This window comes from Falco naumanni, chromosome 5 (assembly GCF_017639655.2).
Source record: "Falco naumanni isolate bFalNau1 chromosome 5, bFalNau1.pat, whole genome shotgun sequence".
NCBI lineage: Eukaryota > Metazoa > Chordata > Aves > Falconiformes > Falconidae > Falco > Falco naumanni.
In genome coordinates this window covers 78,204,733-78,221,354 of record NC_054058.1, presented here as the reverse complement: position 1 = coordinate 78,221,354, position 16,622 = coordinate 78,204,733, and the positions used below count along the sequence as shown (strand labels likewise).

The window sequence follows — 16,622 nt, the reverse complement described above, 5'->3', positions numbered from 1 at the left end:
CCCGCCCTTTGTCCCCAGTTACCCCCCAGTGTCTTCCCAGTTGCCCCAGTGACCCCCCAATTACCGTAATTACTCCTTCATTGCCCCCCTTAGCCCCCACGTCCCAATTACCGTAATTACCCCTTACCTGCCCCCATGTACCCCTCCAATTACCGTAATTACCCCATTACCGTAATTGCCCCCAATTACCCTAATTGCCCCCCAATTCTACCCCTCAATTACCCCCAGCCCCCACAATTAACCCCCCCCCCCCTCATTGCCCCAGCCAGTTCCCCCCCCCAGTCCTTCCCAGTGCTCCCAGTACCCAACTGGCCGTAGCCCAGGATCCCCACGCGGCGACACCGCGGGACCTCTGCCTGCGCCATGGCTGGGGGGCCGGGGTCAAAGGTCAGAGGGCATGGGGGGCTGCTCCCCACCCTAAAACTTCCCCCCCCATAACTGCCCCCCCAGCCCTGTAATTCCCACCCCAGCCCCCAACTGCCCCCCTGAGCCCCTTTGCTGCCCCCCAGCACCCCAACTGCCCCCAAGCCCCTTAACCGCCTCCCCCAGCCCCATAATTCCCACCCCAGCCCCCAACTGCCCCCCAAGCCCCTTCACTGCCCCCCTCAGCCCCCCAGCTGTCCCCCCACCCCATAACTGCCCCCCCCAAACCCCCAACTGCCCCCCCGAGCCCCTTCCCTGCCCCTCTGAGCCCCTTAATTGCCCCCCTCAGCCTCCCAGCTACCCCCCCACCCCTCAAATGCATCCCCAGCCCCCCAACTGCCCTCCTGAGCCCCTTCACTACCCCCCCAGCCCCATAATACCCCCCAGCCCCCAACTGCCCCCCACCCCATAACTGCCCCCCAGCCTTCCAACTGCCCCCCCGAGCCCCATAGCTGCCCCTCTGAGCCCCTTAATTGCCCCCCTCAGCCTCCCAGCTACCCCCCCACCCCACAACTGCCCTCCTGAGCCTTCACTGCCCCCAGCCCCCCAAGTGCCCCCCTGCCCCACAGCTGCCCCCCTGAGCCCCTTAATTGCCACCCCAGCCCCCCAACTGCACCCCCAGCCTCCCAACGGCCCCCTCGAGCCCCTTCACCGCCTCTCCCTGCCCCCAACACCGCCCCCCCGCCCCCAAATTACCCCTCTCCCCCGCAACAGCCCCCCCGCCCCCCAACTACCCCCCTAAATCCCGCCCCCGGCACGTAATTACCCCCCAATGCCCCTCCCAGCCCCCACCTGCCCCACAGCACGGCCCGGCCTTTGCGCCCCCCCTCCCCCCCCCCCGACTGGTTAATGCTCAACCCGGCCACGTGGGTGGGGGGAGGGGCAAGGGGGGGCGAGGCCAGTTGGGTCCTGGGAGGGGGAGGGTCCATTTTTGGGGGGGGAGGGAGCAAGAGGAGGCTAGGTCCTTTTAGTGGGGGAAGGGACACACCTGGGTCCCCTGGTTTTTTTTTTGGGGGGTGGGGGGAAGAGGGGGCGTGGCCGGTTGGGTCCTTTGGGAGATGGGGGAGGGGCGGGGGCACATGGGTGGCTTTTGATGGGGGGAGGGGGGACACCGGGACCCCTGGGTCCGTTTTTTTTGAGGAGGGGAGGGGGGACGCGGATCCCCTCTCCCCCGGTCGCCATCACCAAGGCGCTGTTGCCATAGCGACGGCTCCGCAGCGCCCCTCCCCCCGTTGCCATGGCGACCGCTCTGCAGCACCGTTACCGCGGCAACCGCGGCGGGGGGGCGGGGAAGAGCCGCCTCCCCCTCCCCCTTTCCAGTGTTACCATGGCGACCGCCGCAGTGCCCCTCCCCCACTCCCCGCGCAGTGTTACCCTGGCAACCGGCTCGTTGCTATGACAACCAGCATCCGCAGGGCGGGGGGTGGTGTGGTACCCCGCCCCCCCCATCAGTGTAACGAGGGGACCCAGGCAGCGTCGTCGCTGCCCCACCCCCCCGGTTGCCATGACAACGGCGGGAGCCCCTCCCCCACCACCCGGACGCCTGCCCCCCCCAGCCATGACATGTCCTCAGCGTGGGCTTGGCGTGTCCTTAGCGTGGGCTTGACCGGTCCTTGGCATGTCCTTAGCGTGGGCTTGGCATGTCCTTAGCGTGGGCTTGGCCTGTCCTTAGTGTGGGCTTGGCATGTGCAGCATCCCCGCCCGCGCAGCCCCACACACGCCTCGTGCACACCAAGGACACACCATGTACATGCCAAGCACACAACAAAGACACACTACATACATGCCACGGGCACACCACACAGATGCCAAACCCACACTAAGGGGATGCCACACACACACCAAGCACATAACACGGACATGCCAAGCACACGCCACACACACACCATGAACATGCCAAGCACACACCAAGCACACGCTACACACGTGCCACAGCCACAGCACAGAGATGCCACGCACACGCCAAGGGGATGCCACGCACATGCCAAGCACACGCCAAGCACACGCCAAGCCCCAGCAGCAGAGAGGCGCCGGCGGCGGTTGGAAACACCGTGATGGATTTTTATTAAAATAGGAAAGTGTCGGCCGCGGCGAATTAAAAAATCCCCCCACGGGCCTAGAAAAGCCCCCGGGGCCCCCCCAGCCCCTCCCCCCCCGGCCCTGGGGGGGAGGGGCAGGGGCGGGGGAGGGGCGGCGGGGGGGGGGGGCCGCAAGCAAGCGAGAGCACGGGGCTGGGGGGGGAGGGGGAGCGGGGGGGGGCAGCGTGGCGCACGAGGCCCCCCCCCCCGCTTCCCCCTGCATTGCACGAGGCTGTTGCACGAGGCCATTGCACGAGGCCAGGCATCACACGAGGCCCTTGCACGACGACACTGCACGAGGCCCCATGTTGCACGAGGCCGTTGCACGAGGCCCCGCATCACGAGGCCATTGCACAAGGCCAGCCATTGCACAAGGCCGTTGCACGAGACCCCACATCGCACAAGGCTGTTGCATGAGGCCGTGGTGGCTGTGTCTCTCGCGTGTCCTCCTCGTGGTGTTCTGGGGCGGGGGGAGGGGGGGTCCGTGCAGCTGCGTGGCCATTGCACAAGGCCCCGTGTTGCACGAGGCCACTGTCACACGGAGCCGACGTCGCACGAGGCCACGTGTTGCCCTGCCCCTCCCGTCTGTGTCTCTTGCATGTCCTCCTCATGAAGGGGGGGGCACGAGGTGGCGTGTTGCACAAGGCCACGTGTGGCACGAGGCCGGGTGTCGCACAAGGATCTGTGCTTCCCAGGGCTATGCTTTGCACGGGGGATGGTATTGCATGAGGTTGTGCATTGCACCAGGCCACACATCACACAAGGCCACCATTGCACAAGCCACGTGCGTTGCACAAGGGCTCCACAGCACGAGGCTGTGCAGCGCACAAGGCTGCACAACGCAGAAGTCACTCCTTGCACGAGGCTGCGCCTCGCACAACCCCATGCATCGCACAAGTCCCTCATTGCATGACACCATGCACTGCATGAATCCTTTGTTGCACGACACCGTGCATTGCACGATCCCGTGTGTCGCACAAACCCCTCCTTGCAAGACACCATGCATTGTACCAGTCCTCCGCTGCAACGGGTTGTGCATTACACAATGCCGTGCAACGCACCAGTCCTTTGCTGCAGACACTACGTGTTGCACAAATCCCTCCCCACAAAAGGCCGTGCATTGCACAACCTCATGCATCACACCAGTCCTTCACCACACAATGCTGTGCATCGTGCAATGCTGTGCTAGTTGCAAAACACTGTGCGTTGCACAGCCCCAGTCTTTCGTTGCACAACCCTATACATTGCACAACCCTGTGCACTGCACCAGCCTTTCACGGCACAACACTGTGCATCATGCAGCGCTGTGCTAGTTGCAAAACACTGTGCATTGCACAGCCCCAGTCTTTCATTGCACGACCCTGTACATTGCACAACCCTGTGCACTGCACCAGCCGTTCACAGCACAACCCTGTGCATTGCACAGTGCTGCGCTTTGTTGCAAAACACCGTGCGTTGCACAACCCTGTGCATTGCACCACTCCTTCATTGCACAACGCTGTGCATCGTGCAACACTGTGCTTTGTTGCAAAACACCGTGCGTTGCACAGCCCCAGTCCTTCATTGCAAGACACCGTGCGTTGCACGACCCTGTGCAGCGCACCAGTCCTTCATTGCACAACGCTGTGCTTTGCTGCAAAACACCGTGCATTGCACGGCCCCAGTCCTTCACTGCACAACACTGTGCATTGCACGACCCTGTGCATTGCACCACTCCTTCACTGCAAATCACGTTGCATTGCACGGCCCCGTGCATTGCACCAGTCCTTCGTCGCACAACACCGTGCGTTGCACAACCATGTGCACTGCACCACTCCTTCCTTGCAAGACCCCGTGCATCGCACCACTCCTTCACTGTAAGTCACTGTGCATTGCACTGCCCTGTGCATTGTACCAGTCCTTCCTCGCAAGACCCCATGCATTGCACCAATCCTTCACTGCAAGTCACCGCGCATTGCACCGCCCTGTGCATTGCACCAGTCCTTCATCACATGACTCCACGTGTCACATGCCCCTGTGCACTGCACCACTCCCTTGCAAGATCCTGTGCGTTGCACGGCCCCGTGCATTGCACCAGTCCTTCACTGCAAGACCCTGTGTGTCACATGGCCCCGTGCACTGCACCAGTCCTTCCTCGCATGGCCCCGTGCATTGAACCAGTCCTTCAGTGCAAGACCCCGTGCATCACACGGCCCCATGCATTGCACCAGTCCTTCCTTGCACGGCCCCGTGCACTGCACCAATCCTTCCTCGCACGGCCCCGTGCATTGCACCAATGCTTCCTCGCACGGCCCCGTGCATTGCACCAGTCCTTCCTCGCACGGCCCCGTGCACTGAACCAGTCCTTCCTTGCACGGCCCTGTGCATTGCACCAGTCCTTCACTGCAAGTCACTGTGCATCGCGCTGCCCCGTGCATCGCACCAGTCCGTCGCACGCCCCCGTGCACCACACCAGTCCTTCCTTGCACACCTCCGTGCCCCCCCCCTCCCCCCCCAATCACCCCCCCCCCACCCCCCCCACCCCGCTGCCACCGCCGGGCGTTCCCCCCGCCATGGTGGGGGGTGCAGCAAAGGGTGGGGGTGGGGGAGGGTCCCCCGGGGGGGGGTGGGGGGGTGGGGGGAGGGGTCAGATCTGGGTCTCCTGCACGTTCTCCTTGGAGGGGCTCTTGAAGAGCAGGGGTTCGTGCACCGAGTTGAGCAGCGGGTTCTTGCCGCAGCCCAGCGCCGCGCCGCTGTTGCCGTAATGGGCGGCAAAGGCGGCGTAACGGTCGAGGTGATCCCGCTCCAACGCCGGCAACGCCAACCGGTTGTCCCCACCGCTACCGCCGCCACCGCCACCACTGCCGCCACCACCACCACCACCACCACCGGTCCCCCCGGCCAACTCGTCCTCTACGTTGACGATCTCAACAGCGCGTGCGGGGCCGCCGCGGTGCTTGTGGCGCTGGTGTTGCTTGCGGAGCTTGTAGAACGCCACCAGCATGACGGCCGCCATGAAGGTGATGGCCACGAAGCACCCGATGATGATCTTGGTGGTCTTCAAGACGTCGTCCAGATCCTGTAACCCCCCACCCGCCCCCGCCGCCGCCGCCGTGATGGGGACGGTGAAGGGTTTACCGGTGGCACGGGTGGCTGGAGCCGCCGTGGAGCCACCGGCATTTTCCCACCCGGCGGTGGGCGCCGGGGCGGTTTGCGGAGCTGGTTCCTCACCGCCGGCGTCAGTGGTTTCCACCGTGACAGTGGTAAAATAGGTGTAACCGGTAGCGGCAGCGGCGGCAGCGGCAGCAGCGGCGGCATCGGCAGCCGAGACGTTGAGTGTGGCGGAGGCGGTGGTGTTGCCGGCGGCGTTGGTGACCATACAGGTGTACTGCCCCGTGTCCTGCACAGTGACGTTGGTGAAGTTGAGGGTACCGTCGTGAAGGACAGAGATCCTCACCCGGTAGGAACCGTGGGTCATCAACGTCCCGTTGGGGGTCAACCAGTTGACCGACGTCATGGCGGTGCCGGTACGGCACTTGAGTTCGGCCGCCATCCCTTCGGTGACATTGAGGTCGGCGGGGGGTTCCACAATCACCGGCGCATAGCAGGTGAAATGCCCTGGTTCCAACTCCCCCAAGTAACGCCCCCGCAATGCCGGCGGCGCGTGGCAACGGGCACAGCAACTGGTGTTACTGGGCACCGTCTCCCTCAACCACCAACTCAACCACAAGACGTCGCAGTCGCAGCGCCAAGGGTTATGGTGCAAGTGAACCCGCTCCAGGCGGTGCAAGGGGGCGAAGAGGTCGTGGGGCAGCGAGGCCAGCTCGTTGTGGGCCAAATTCAGCTCCTCCAAAGCTTTGAGATCGTCGAAGGCATTGCGCTCCACTGCCGCCACGCGCGCGTGCATCAACCAGAGCTTCCTCAAGCTCCCCAAGCCTTGGAAGGAACCCGGCCGCACACGCCCCAGGCGGTTCCCCGACAACTCCAACTCTTCCAACCGCACCAAGGCCGTCAAGTTGGGGATCTCCTTCAGGTTGCACATCCCCAAGTTCAAGTAGCGGAGGTTGACCAAGCCCTCGAAGGCAGCTTCGGAGATGTACTCCAAGCGCTTGAGCTCGCCCAGGTCGAGGCGGCGCAGGGAGGGCACGCGGTTGAAGGCGTAGGAGGGGATGCTCTCGATGGGGTTGTTGCGCAACCACAGCTCCCGCAGCTTGGAGAGATACTCAAAGGCTTGGGTGGGGACGGTGGTCAGGCGGTTGTCGAAGAGCTCCAAGGTGTTGAGGTTGGGCAGCCCGTTGAAGGCGCCCACCTCTACCTTGCGCACCAGGTTGCGGCTCAGCTGCAGGATCTCCAGGTGCCGCAGGTGTTTGAAGGTGTCGGTGCGGATCACCTGGATGTGGTTCTCCTGCAGGTTCAGGTACCGCGTGTTCACCGAGATGCTAGCCGGGACCTCCAGCAGCTCCCGGCGGGTGCAAATCACCCGGCTCGCCTGGTTGCTGCAGGAACAAGCGGCTGGGCACGAGGTTGGAGCTGCAGCCGGAGCAGCCGGGGCCAGCAGCAGCAGCAGCAGCAGCAGCAATGCCGGCGGCGGCAGCGGCAGCGGCATCCTAAGGGGCGCCGGGGCCGCCATGGCCAAGGGGCATCGTCCGGCTTCAGGGCCCCGGGTGGTGCTGCAGGGAGAGGGGAGAGGCAGTTAGAGGGGGGCACTGGTGGGGGGAGGGGCAAGGAGTGCTGGGCATGGGTGGTGCAATGCAACCGACATATGCAGCAGGCAATGCGTGTGGCATGTGCACCAGCAATAGCATGCAGCGTGCATCGGCCAATGCATTGTGCATGTGCACCAACAATGCACCACGCATGTGCACCAGTAACGGCATGCAGCATGCATTGGCAATGCATTGTGCACGTTCATCAGCAATACGTGCTACATGTGCACCAGTACCAGCGTGCAGGGGCTGTGCATCCAGCATGTGCACCAGCAATGCATTGTGCATATGCACCAGGCAACGCATCCTGCGTGTGTGCCAGCAACGCCATGCAGTGTGCAGGGGCAGTGCAGCATGCGTGTGCACCAGCAATGCATTGTGTGTGTGCGCCACTGATGCCATGCAGTGTGAAAGGGCAATGCATTGTGCATTTGCACCAGCAATGCATCGTGTGTGTGCACCAGCAATGCATCGTGTGTGTGCACCAGCAATACTTCCTGCACGTGCGCCAGCAACGCTGTGTAGTGTGCACATGCACCGTGCACATGCCAGCATGCAGTGCAGCGTGCATGTGCACCAGGCAATGAGTCCAGCATGTGCACCAGCAATGGTATGCAGCGTGCATTGGCAATGCATCATGAATGTGCATCAGCAATACGTCCTGCATGTGCACCAGCAACATCATGCAACGTGCAGGGGCTGTGCATCCAGCATGTGCACCAGAAATGCATCCTGCGTGTGCACCGGGCAATACATTGTGCTTGTGCACCAGCAATGCATGCGGTGTGTGCAGCAGCGTGCAGGAGCAGTGCAGTGTGTGTGTGCACCAACAATGCATCCTGCACATGCACCAGGCAATGCAACCTGCGAGTGTGCCAGCAATGCCATGCAGTGTTCAGGGGCAGCGCAGTGTGCACGTGCACCAGCAATGCATTGTGCGTGTGCACCAGTGATGCCGTGCAGCATGCAGGGGTAGTGCAATGCATCCTGCGTGTGTGCCAGCAACGCCATGCAGTGTGCAGGGGCAGTGCAGTGTGTGTGTGCACCAGCAATGCTGTGCAGTGTGCATGGGCAATGCACTGTGCATTTGCACCAGCAATATGTCCTGCATGTGCGCCAGCAACGCCATGCAACATACATGTGCACCGTGCATGGGCCAGCGTGCAGTGCAGCATGCGTGTGCACCAGCAACGGCGTGCAACGTGCATCAGCAGTGCATTGTGCATGTGCATCAGTAATACGTGCTACATGTGCACCAGCAACGGCCTGCAGCATGCAGGGGCAGTGCAATGAATCCTGCGTGTGCACCAGCAATACATTTTGCATGTGCACCAGGCAATGCATCCTGCGCATGCACCAGCAACGCATCATGTGTGTGCACCAGGCAATACATCCTGCATGTGCACTAGCAATGCTGTGCAGTGTGTACGGGCAATGCATTGTGCACGTGCACCAGCAATGCATCATGCACGTACACCAGCAACACCATGCAGCGTGAAAGGGCAGTGCGTTGTGCGTGTGCACCAGCAAAGTGTCCTGTGTGTGCACCAGGCAATGCATCCTGTGTGTGCACCAGTGTGCAGTGTGCAGGGGCAGTACATCCAGCACGTGCACCAGCAATGCATCCTGTGTGTGCACCAACAATGCACTGTGCATGTGCACCAGCAATGCGTCCGGCATGTGCACTAGCAACACCATGCAGCATGCACAAGCAATGCAGTGTGTCCTGCATGTACACCAGGCAACATGCACCAGCAATGCTGTACAGTGTGCAGGGGCAGTACAGTGTGTCATGCATGTGCAGCGTGCACGGGCAATGCAATCTAGCATGTGCAGCAAGCAATGCATCCTGCATGTGCACCAGCAATGCTGTGCAGCATGCACAGGCAGTGCAGTGTGTCCAGCATGTGCAGCAGGCAATGCATCCTGCGTGTGCACCAGCGACACTGTGCAGCGTGCAGGGGCAGTGTATTGTGCACATGCACCAGCAATGCATCGTGCATGTGCACCAGGCAGTGTGTCGTGCATGTGCACCAGCAATGCTGTGCAGCTTACACAGGCAATGCAGTGTGTCATGCACATGCAGCATGCACAGGCAATGCAATGCATTGTGCATGTTCACCAGGCAATGGGCACCAGCAATGCCATGCAGCATGCACGGACAATGCAGTGCATTGTGCACGTGCACCAGCAATGCTGCAGGCAATACAATGGGTCTTGCATGTGCACCAGCAATGGCATGCAGGAGCAGTGCAACGCATTGTGCATGCGCATCAGCAACGCCGTGCAGCATGCACAGGCAGTGCGTTGTGCATGGGCACTAGAAACACCATGCAGCATGCACGGGCAATACAATGCATCATGCATGTGCAGCATGCACGAGCAGCGCAGTGCACCCTACATGTGCACCAGCAATGCCATGCAGCGTGCATGGGCAGTGCACTGCATCCTGCATGTGCACCAGCAATGGTGTGCAGCGTGCAGCACAATGCATCCTGCATGTGCACCAGGCAATGCACCATGCACGTGCAAAAGCAACACCATGCAGCGCGCACGGGCAGTGCCATGCACTAGCTCAGTGCAACACGCCTCATGCAGAGGCCCAAAATTGTACCATGGCCCATGAAATGCAGTATGCACGTGCACTGTCAGTGCTGTGCACCATGCAGGGGCAGTTTGGTGCAGCGTGCAGCTTGCACGAGCAAAGCACCACCCCACAATGCACCACCTTGCAATGCACGCTGCGCACGCCTGGTTGATACAATATAATTTGCACAGGCTGTGCAATGCATGCTGCAGGTGCAGGGTCGGTACAACACCCTGTGTGCAGCCCAGCGAAGCAAGGCACCACGCACGGGCCGTGCAATGCACAAGGCACGTGCACAGGAGGTGCAATGCAGCTTGCACAAGCATCTTGGTGCAACACACATCACACATGGCTGCAAACACTGCCCCCTCCCTCAGGAACACCCTTGCACACGCGTGTGCACACGCATGCCTGCAAAAAACTCCTTACACACAGATGCATGTGCACACACACCCTTGCACGACACTGCATGCTCACATGCAAACCCATGCTCGCACCCCCCACATGCACACACAAGTGCACACACACGTGTGCACACACACAGCACGCCCACAAACATGCTCCGTTGCTCACAGCCACGTGTTTGCACATCCAGTCCTGCACGTGCATGCTTGCACAAGCCTGTCCACACACACATACAAACACACGAGTGTGCAAGAATGCACACATGTGTGTAAACCCTATCTCTGCACACAGCCATGTGCACACGCACGTGCAAACCCTGTCTCCGCACACAGCCATGTGCATTCACACACGTGTGCAACCCCCGTCTCTGCACATGCAGTCGTGTGCAAACCCTATCCCTGAACACACAGGCACATACACACACGTGTGCAAACCCAGTCCCTGCACACGTGCACGCACACTCGTGTTCACACCCCACCCCGGCTCACACCTCCTTGTGCACACACGCGTGTGCAACCCCTGTCCCTGCGTCCAGCCACGTGCAAACGCATGTGCAAACCTGCTCCATGTACACAGCCACGTGAATTCACACGCGTGTGCAAATCCGCCCCCCAGTCACGTGTACGCACGCTCGCGTTCACACACCCCCCGCCTCAGACCTCCTCGTGCACACACACGCGCGTGCGGACCCGCGCCCTGCGCACACGCAGCCGCGTGCACGCGCGCGTGCAAACCCCTGCCCTGCACGCGCGCGTGCCCCCCCACCTCCACCCCCCCTCACGCATCCGCACGCGCGCCCCTCCCTGCTCCCCCCATCCCTCTCCCCACCCCGCCCCGTGCACGCACCCGCGGGTGCCCCACCCCCACCCATAGGTGCCCCCCGCGCGCGCGCCAGGGCCTACCCCGCACCCCCGGCCTGCTCGGCCGCGCAGCCTTCCTCCTCCTCCTCCTCCTGCTCCCCCTCCTCCCCTCCCCCCCCCTCGCTCCTTCCTGCCCCCCCCCGCTCCTTCCTGCCCCCCCCCCCTTCCTGGACCCCCCTTTCCCCTTCCTGCTCCCCCCTCCCCCCCCATCACAGCCCAGCTCCAGCCCCCTCCCCCCCCCCAGCCCCCACCCCGCGCGCCTCCGCGCGGCTGCAAAGGCTGCTGCACCCCCCCCCCCCCCGCCTGCATACACCCCCTGCACCCCCCAGCCCCCCTTGCAACCCCACATCCCCCCTGCGCCCACCCCCCTGCACCCCTCAGCCCCCCCGCCTGCACCCACCCCCCTGCACCCCCCCTCCTCGACCCCCTTCACACCCCATCTTGACCCCCCCACACCCCAAGTTGCTGCACTCTTTCTTGCCCCCTCCCCTTTGCCCCCCCCCAGCCCCCCGCCCCCCCCCGCCCTCATTAGTCTCTCCAGGCACACGGCGCTGCAGCCCCCGCCGCCCCCCCCTGCCCAGCGGCTCCCGCGCTGCCACCGCCTGGCACAGACCCCCCCCACACTGCACAGACCCCTCACACTGCATGCCCACCCCCCCCCGTACTGTACAGCCCCCCGCACTGCACAGCCCCCCCCCCACTGCATGCCCCCCCTCGTACATTCACACACCCCCCTGCACAGCCCCCCACTGCATGCACACACCCTGCACTGCATGCCCCCGCCCCCCACTTCACAGGGCCTGCCAGCACTGCATGGGGCACCCCCCCCACTGCACAGCCCCCCTGGATTTGCACAATCCCCCCCCAGCACTGCATCTCCTCCTCCTGGCATTGCACAGGACCCCCCGGCATTGCACAGGACCCCCCAGCACTGCACGACCCCCCTGGATTTGCATGGGACCTCCCGCATTGCACAGGACCCCCCCCAAGCATTGCACAACCCCCCTAGATTTGCACAGGACCCCCCCCCTCATTGCACGGGACCCCCCAGCATTGCACAACCCCCCTGGATTTACACAGGACCCCCCCCAATTGCACAGAACCCTCCCAGCACTGCACGGTGCTGCAAGGTCCCTCAGCACCCACCCTGTGCACTCGTGCAAGGCCATGCAAGGGCGGTTGCACCAGCAGCGCGTGCACAGGGACCGTGCAAGGTGGGTTGCACCAGCAGCATGTGCACAGAGAGTGTGCAAGGCCATGCAAGGCTGGTCAGGGAGACGGCGTGCACGGGGAGCGTGCAAGGGGCACGAGGACTGTGAAGGGACCCCCAGGTGTGTGTGTTCCCGGGGACCCCACGAGGGCCACCGTGCAAAGGGCACCCGCAGGGCACGCAGGCCCCATGTGCACATGTGTGTGCACAAACATGCACACACACACACACCCCATGTGCACGCACGTGCACACCCTCCGTGCACACACACGTGCACAAACACACACACGTGCGCACACACATGTGCAGCCCACATGTGAACACTGGCTCACACACACGCACGTGCACTCGCAACCCCCCCCCTCCAACTGGGACCAGTTTGACACCCCCCCCGGAAGGAGGCTGGGGCACCCCTACAGCCTCTATAGAACCAGGGGAACCCTATAGGTTGGGGACACCTTATAGCCCCTACAGAGCCAGGGGAGCCCTATAGGCTGGGGGGGACCCTATAGCTCCTATAGAACCAGGGGTGCCCTATAGGGTGGGGGGACCCTATAGGTGGGGGGAACCCTACAGCCCCTATAGAGCCAGGGGAGCCCTATAGGCTGGGGGGACCTTATAGAACCAGGGGAGCCCTACAGGCTGAGGGGACCCTATAGCTCCTATAGGGCTGGGGGGGGGCTATAGGATTGAAGGAGGGGCTTATAGCTCCTATAGGGCTAGGAGCGGAGGCCTCATCAGGATGGCGGGGGGGGGTGGGCAATAAGGCCCATGGGACCCTATAGCTCCTATGGGGTGGGGAGGGCTGGAAGAGGCTGGAGGGAACCCCTATAGACCCTATAGAGCCAGAGAGGAGCGGTTGCGGGGGGCCCTATAGCCCCACTAGGGCTATAGGAGACCCTGATAGGGCTGGAGGGGTCCCTATAGCCTTTATGGGACTGAGAAGGGTGGGGGGCAAAGGGACCGCCGGTAGTTCCTATAGGGCCAGGGGTCCCTATAGGACAATGCAGAACCAAGGCAGGGCCTCAAGAGTCCCTATAGGGACTGGGAACCCCTGTAGCTCTAATGAGACTGAAGCCCTATAGCCCCTATAGGGTTGGGGGCACCCTGATGAGACCTATAGTCCCTATAGGGGCAGGAGTTCCCTATAGCCCGTACTGGGGGGGGGGTACAGGGGGGCAGATACTCCCTATAGAGCCAACAGAGTAGCTCCTATAATACCTATAGAGTAACAGAGCCTATAGATTCCCTTACGGGGGGGGGGGCTATAGCTCCTGTAGAGCCAGGGGTGCCCCTATAGCCCCTGTAAGGCTGGGGGGGGAGGGAAGGGGGATGGGATGCTGGGACGGGGTAGGAGAGGGGGCTATAGCACCTATAGGGTGAGAGAGGGTGGGGGGTCCCTTATAGCCCTCGGGGCCCTATAGCTCCTCTATAGCTGGGGGGATCCCAGCAGAGCCAGGGGGGACCCTATAGCTTATAGGGCTTGGGAGGGAGGAGGCCTGCTCCTATATATCCTATATGTCTGGAGAAGATGCCAGGGGGCTGGGAGGGACCCTATAGGCCCTATGGGGTGAGGGAGGCTGGGGGGGACAGCCTATAGAGCTGGGAAGGGTGGGGGGGGCAGAGAGCCCCTATGACGCTTGGGGGGGCAGGGGCCATCAGCCACTATAGCCCCTTTGGGGCTGGGGGGGGGCCTATAGCCCCTATAGGGCCAGGGGAGACACTGGGGGCTCCCCTATGGGTGGAGGGGGGGGGGGGCCTATAAGGCTGGGGCTCCCTATAGGGCCAGGGGAGACACTGGGGGCTCCCCTATGGGTGGGTGGGTAGGGGGGCTATAAGGCTGGGGCTCCCTATAGCCCCTATAGGGCCAGGGGAGACACTGGGGCTCCCCTATGGGGGGGGGGGGTGTCCTATAGGGCTGGGGGTCTCTATAGCCCCTACAGAGCACCTATAGCAGCTGGGGGGGGGTGTCAGGCCTCGCCGCATCCCCCTGCCGCGTCGCCCCCCCCCCCATCTCCACGGGCTCCCGTCGCCGCGGCAACCGTCACCGTGGCGATGCGCATCCCCCTGCAGCGGGGACCCCCCCCCCAAACCTGCCCCCCCGGGGGCGGGGGGGCCACGGTGGGGGGGCACCCCTGGGGGGGACGACTGGGCTCTACTGGGCTATACTGGGGGGATGGCGCAGGGACACTGGTCTGTATTGGGGCAATGGGGGGGGGCGCTGGTTGGAGGGGGGCTGGTCTGTATTGGGGAGGACTGGCCTATACTGAGGGGGGATATAGGAGGGTCTGGGCTATACTGGGGAGGTGCAGGGTGGGAGCTGGGCTATACTGGAGGGACTGGTCTATACTGGGAGGGATGCAGGGGTGACGACACTATACTGGGGGGATACGGGGGGGCTAGTCTATACTGGGAAGGACGAAGGGAGGGACTGGTCTATACTGGGAGCATGCAGAGGAATGACTGGTCTATACTGGGGGGGGCAGAGGATGGGGACTGGTCCATACTGGGATGCCTGCTCCATACTGGGAGGGATGTGGGTGGGGGTGGGGAACTGGTCTATACGGGAGGGATGCAGAGGATGGGTCTGTAATGGGGGGACACACACACAGGGGACGCGACTGGTCTATACTGGGAGGGATGCAGTGGGGAGGATGGATCTATAATGGGGATGGGGGAGGGGGAAACTGGTCCATACTGGGAGGGATACAGCAGGGAGGATGCGTCTATACTGGGGAGGGGGGAACTGGTCCATACCGGGAGGGATGCAGCGGGGGGGGGGGGGGACGGGTCCATGCCGGGAGGGATGCAGGGGGCGGGTCTATACTGGGAGGGCCGGGGGTTACTGGTCCGTACTGGGGGTCCCGCACTCACCGGGCCGGGCCGCAGCATCGCGCTCCGCGCCCGCCGCGCTCCAGCGGCCGCCGGGGCCCCGCGCCCCCGCCCCGTTCGGCTCCGCTCGGCTCCGCTCGGCTCCGTTCGCCTCCGCTTCGGGCCCGGTTCGGCTCCGGGCCCGGTTCGGCTCCGCGTTCGGGTTCCGCTCGGCGCTGGGTTCGGGTTCGGCTCCGCGTTCGGCTCCGTTCGGCCCCGTTCGGCTCCGGCAGCAGCAGCCCGGGAGCGGCGGCGGCGCTGGATGGGCGGAGGGGGGGGGTGGGGGGTGGGGGGTAGGGGGCGGGGATGGAGCGGGGGGGACACGGGGGGACACACGGGGGGACGGTGACACATCCCAGCCCGGGACCCCGCGCTATGACCCCGTGTCCCCGTGCCCCCCACGTCCCCCCCTGCATCCCCATGTCCCCCGCATCCCTGTGCCCCCCACACCCCCCCGCGTCCCCACATTCCCACGTTCCCAGTCCCGGTGCCCCCCCATGTCCCCCTGTCTCATCCCTGTGTCCCCATTGTCCCCAGTCATGTCCCATCCCCGTGTCCCCAATCCCTGTGTCCCCACATCTCCGTGTCCCCGATCCCCACGTCCCCATTTCCCATCCCCGTGTCCCCCCATGTCCCTGTGTCCCCAAGGCCCATCCCTGCCCCCATGTCCCCAATCCTAATGTCCCATTCCTGTGGCCCCATGTCTCCACATCCCCGTGTCCCCCCTCGTGTTCACTGTGTCCCCCATGTCCCATCCCCATGTGCTCCCCCGTGTCCCATCCCTGTGTCCCCGTGTCCCCCCATGTCCCCACATCCCTGTCTCCCCACTCCCTGTGTCCCAATGTCTCATCCCTGTGTCCCCAATCCCTATGTCCCCCATGTCCCCACATCCCTGTGTCCCCAATCCTCATGTCCCCCCATGTCCCCATATCCTCATGTCCCATACCAGTGTCCCCACATCCGTCTCCACTTCAAATCCCACCCCGTGTCCCCACATCCCTGTGTTCCCACTCCCTGTGTCCCCATGTCCCAACCCCATGTCCCCACATCCCCCCTGTGTCCCCTCCCACATCCCCCGTGTCCCCTCCCTGTCCCCCAATCCCCACTCCGTGTCCCATCCTCATGTGTACCCCCCACGTCCCCACTCCCTGTGTCCCCATGTCCCACCCTCGTGTCCCCACTCCCTGTGTCCCCATGTCCCATCCCCATGTCCCCACATCCCCACTCCGTGTCCCTTCCCTGTCCCCCAATCCCCACTCCGTGTCCCATGCTCATGTGTACCCCCCCACGTCCCTCCATCCCACCCCCGTGTCCCCACATGTCCCCATATCCCCATGTCCCCCCACCCTGTGTCCCATTCCCGTGTCCCCATGTGCCCCCCATGTCCCCATATACCCACTCCGTGTCCCATCCCCATGTCCCCACTCCCTGTGTCCCCTCCCGTCCCCCCTCCGTGTCCGTGTCCCCACTCCCCGTGTTCCCCCATCCCTGTGTCCCATCCCC

General features: G+C 63.5%; 1 protein-coding gene across 3 annotated transcripts; it reads right to left on the bottom strand.

Annotated features, from left to right (window-relative positions):
* Positions 1–5,127: 5,127 nt before the first annotated feature.
* LRRC4B (leucine rich repeat containing 4B) lies at positions 5,128–15,502 on the bottom strand. 3 transcript variants are annotated; one of them, XM_040594114.1, is made up of 2 exons: positions 15,123–15,502; positions 5,128–7,150 (listed from the first exon to the last, which is right to left on the bottom strand). In XM_040594114.1, exon 2 carries the CDS (start codon positions 7,108–7,110, stop codon positions 5,128–5,130), a length of 1,983 nt encoding a protein of 660 aa, XP_040450048.1. In that variant the 5' UTR covers positions 7,111–7,150; positions 15,123–15,502. The 3 variants fall into 3 exon arrangements, with proteins under 3 accessions (XP_040450048.1, XP_040450046.1, XP_040450047.1); XM_040594112.1 differs by lacking the exon at positions 15,123–15,502 and adding an exon at positions 11,081–11,139; XM_040594113.1 differs by lacking the exon at positions 15,123–15,502 and adding an exon at positions 9,588–9,607 and having other exon boundaries at positions 5,128–7,087.
* Positions 15,503–16,622: the final 1,120 nt, after the last annotated feature.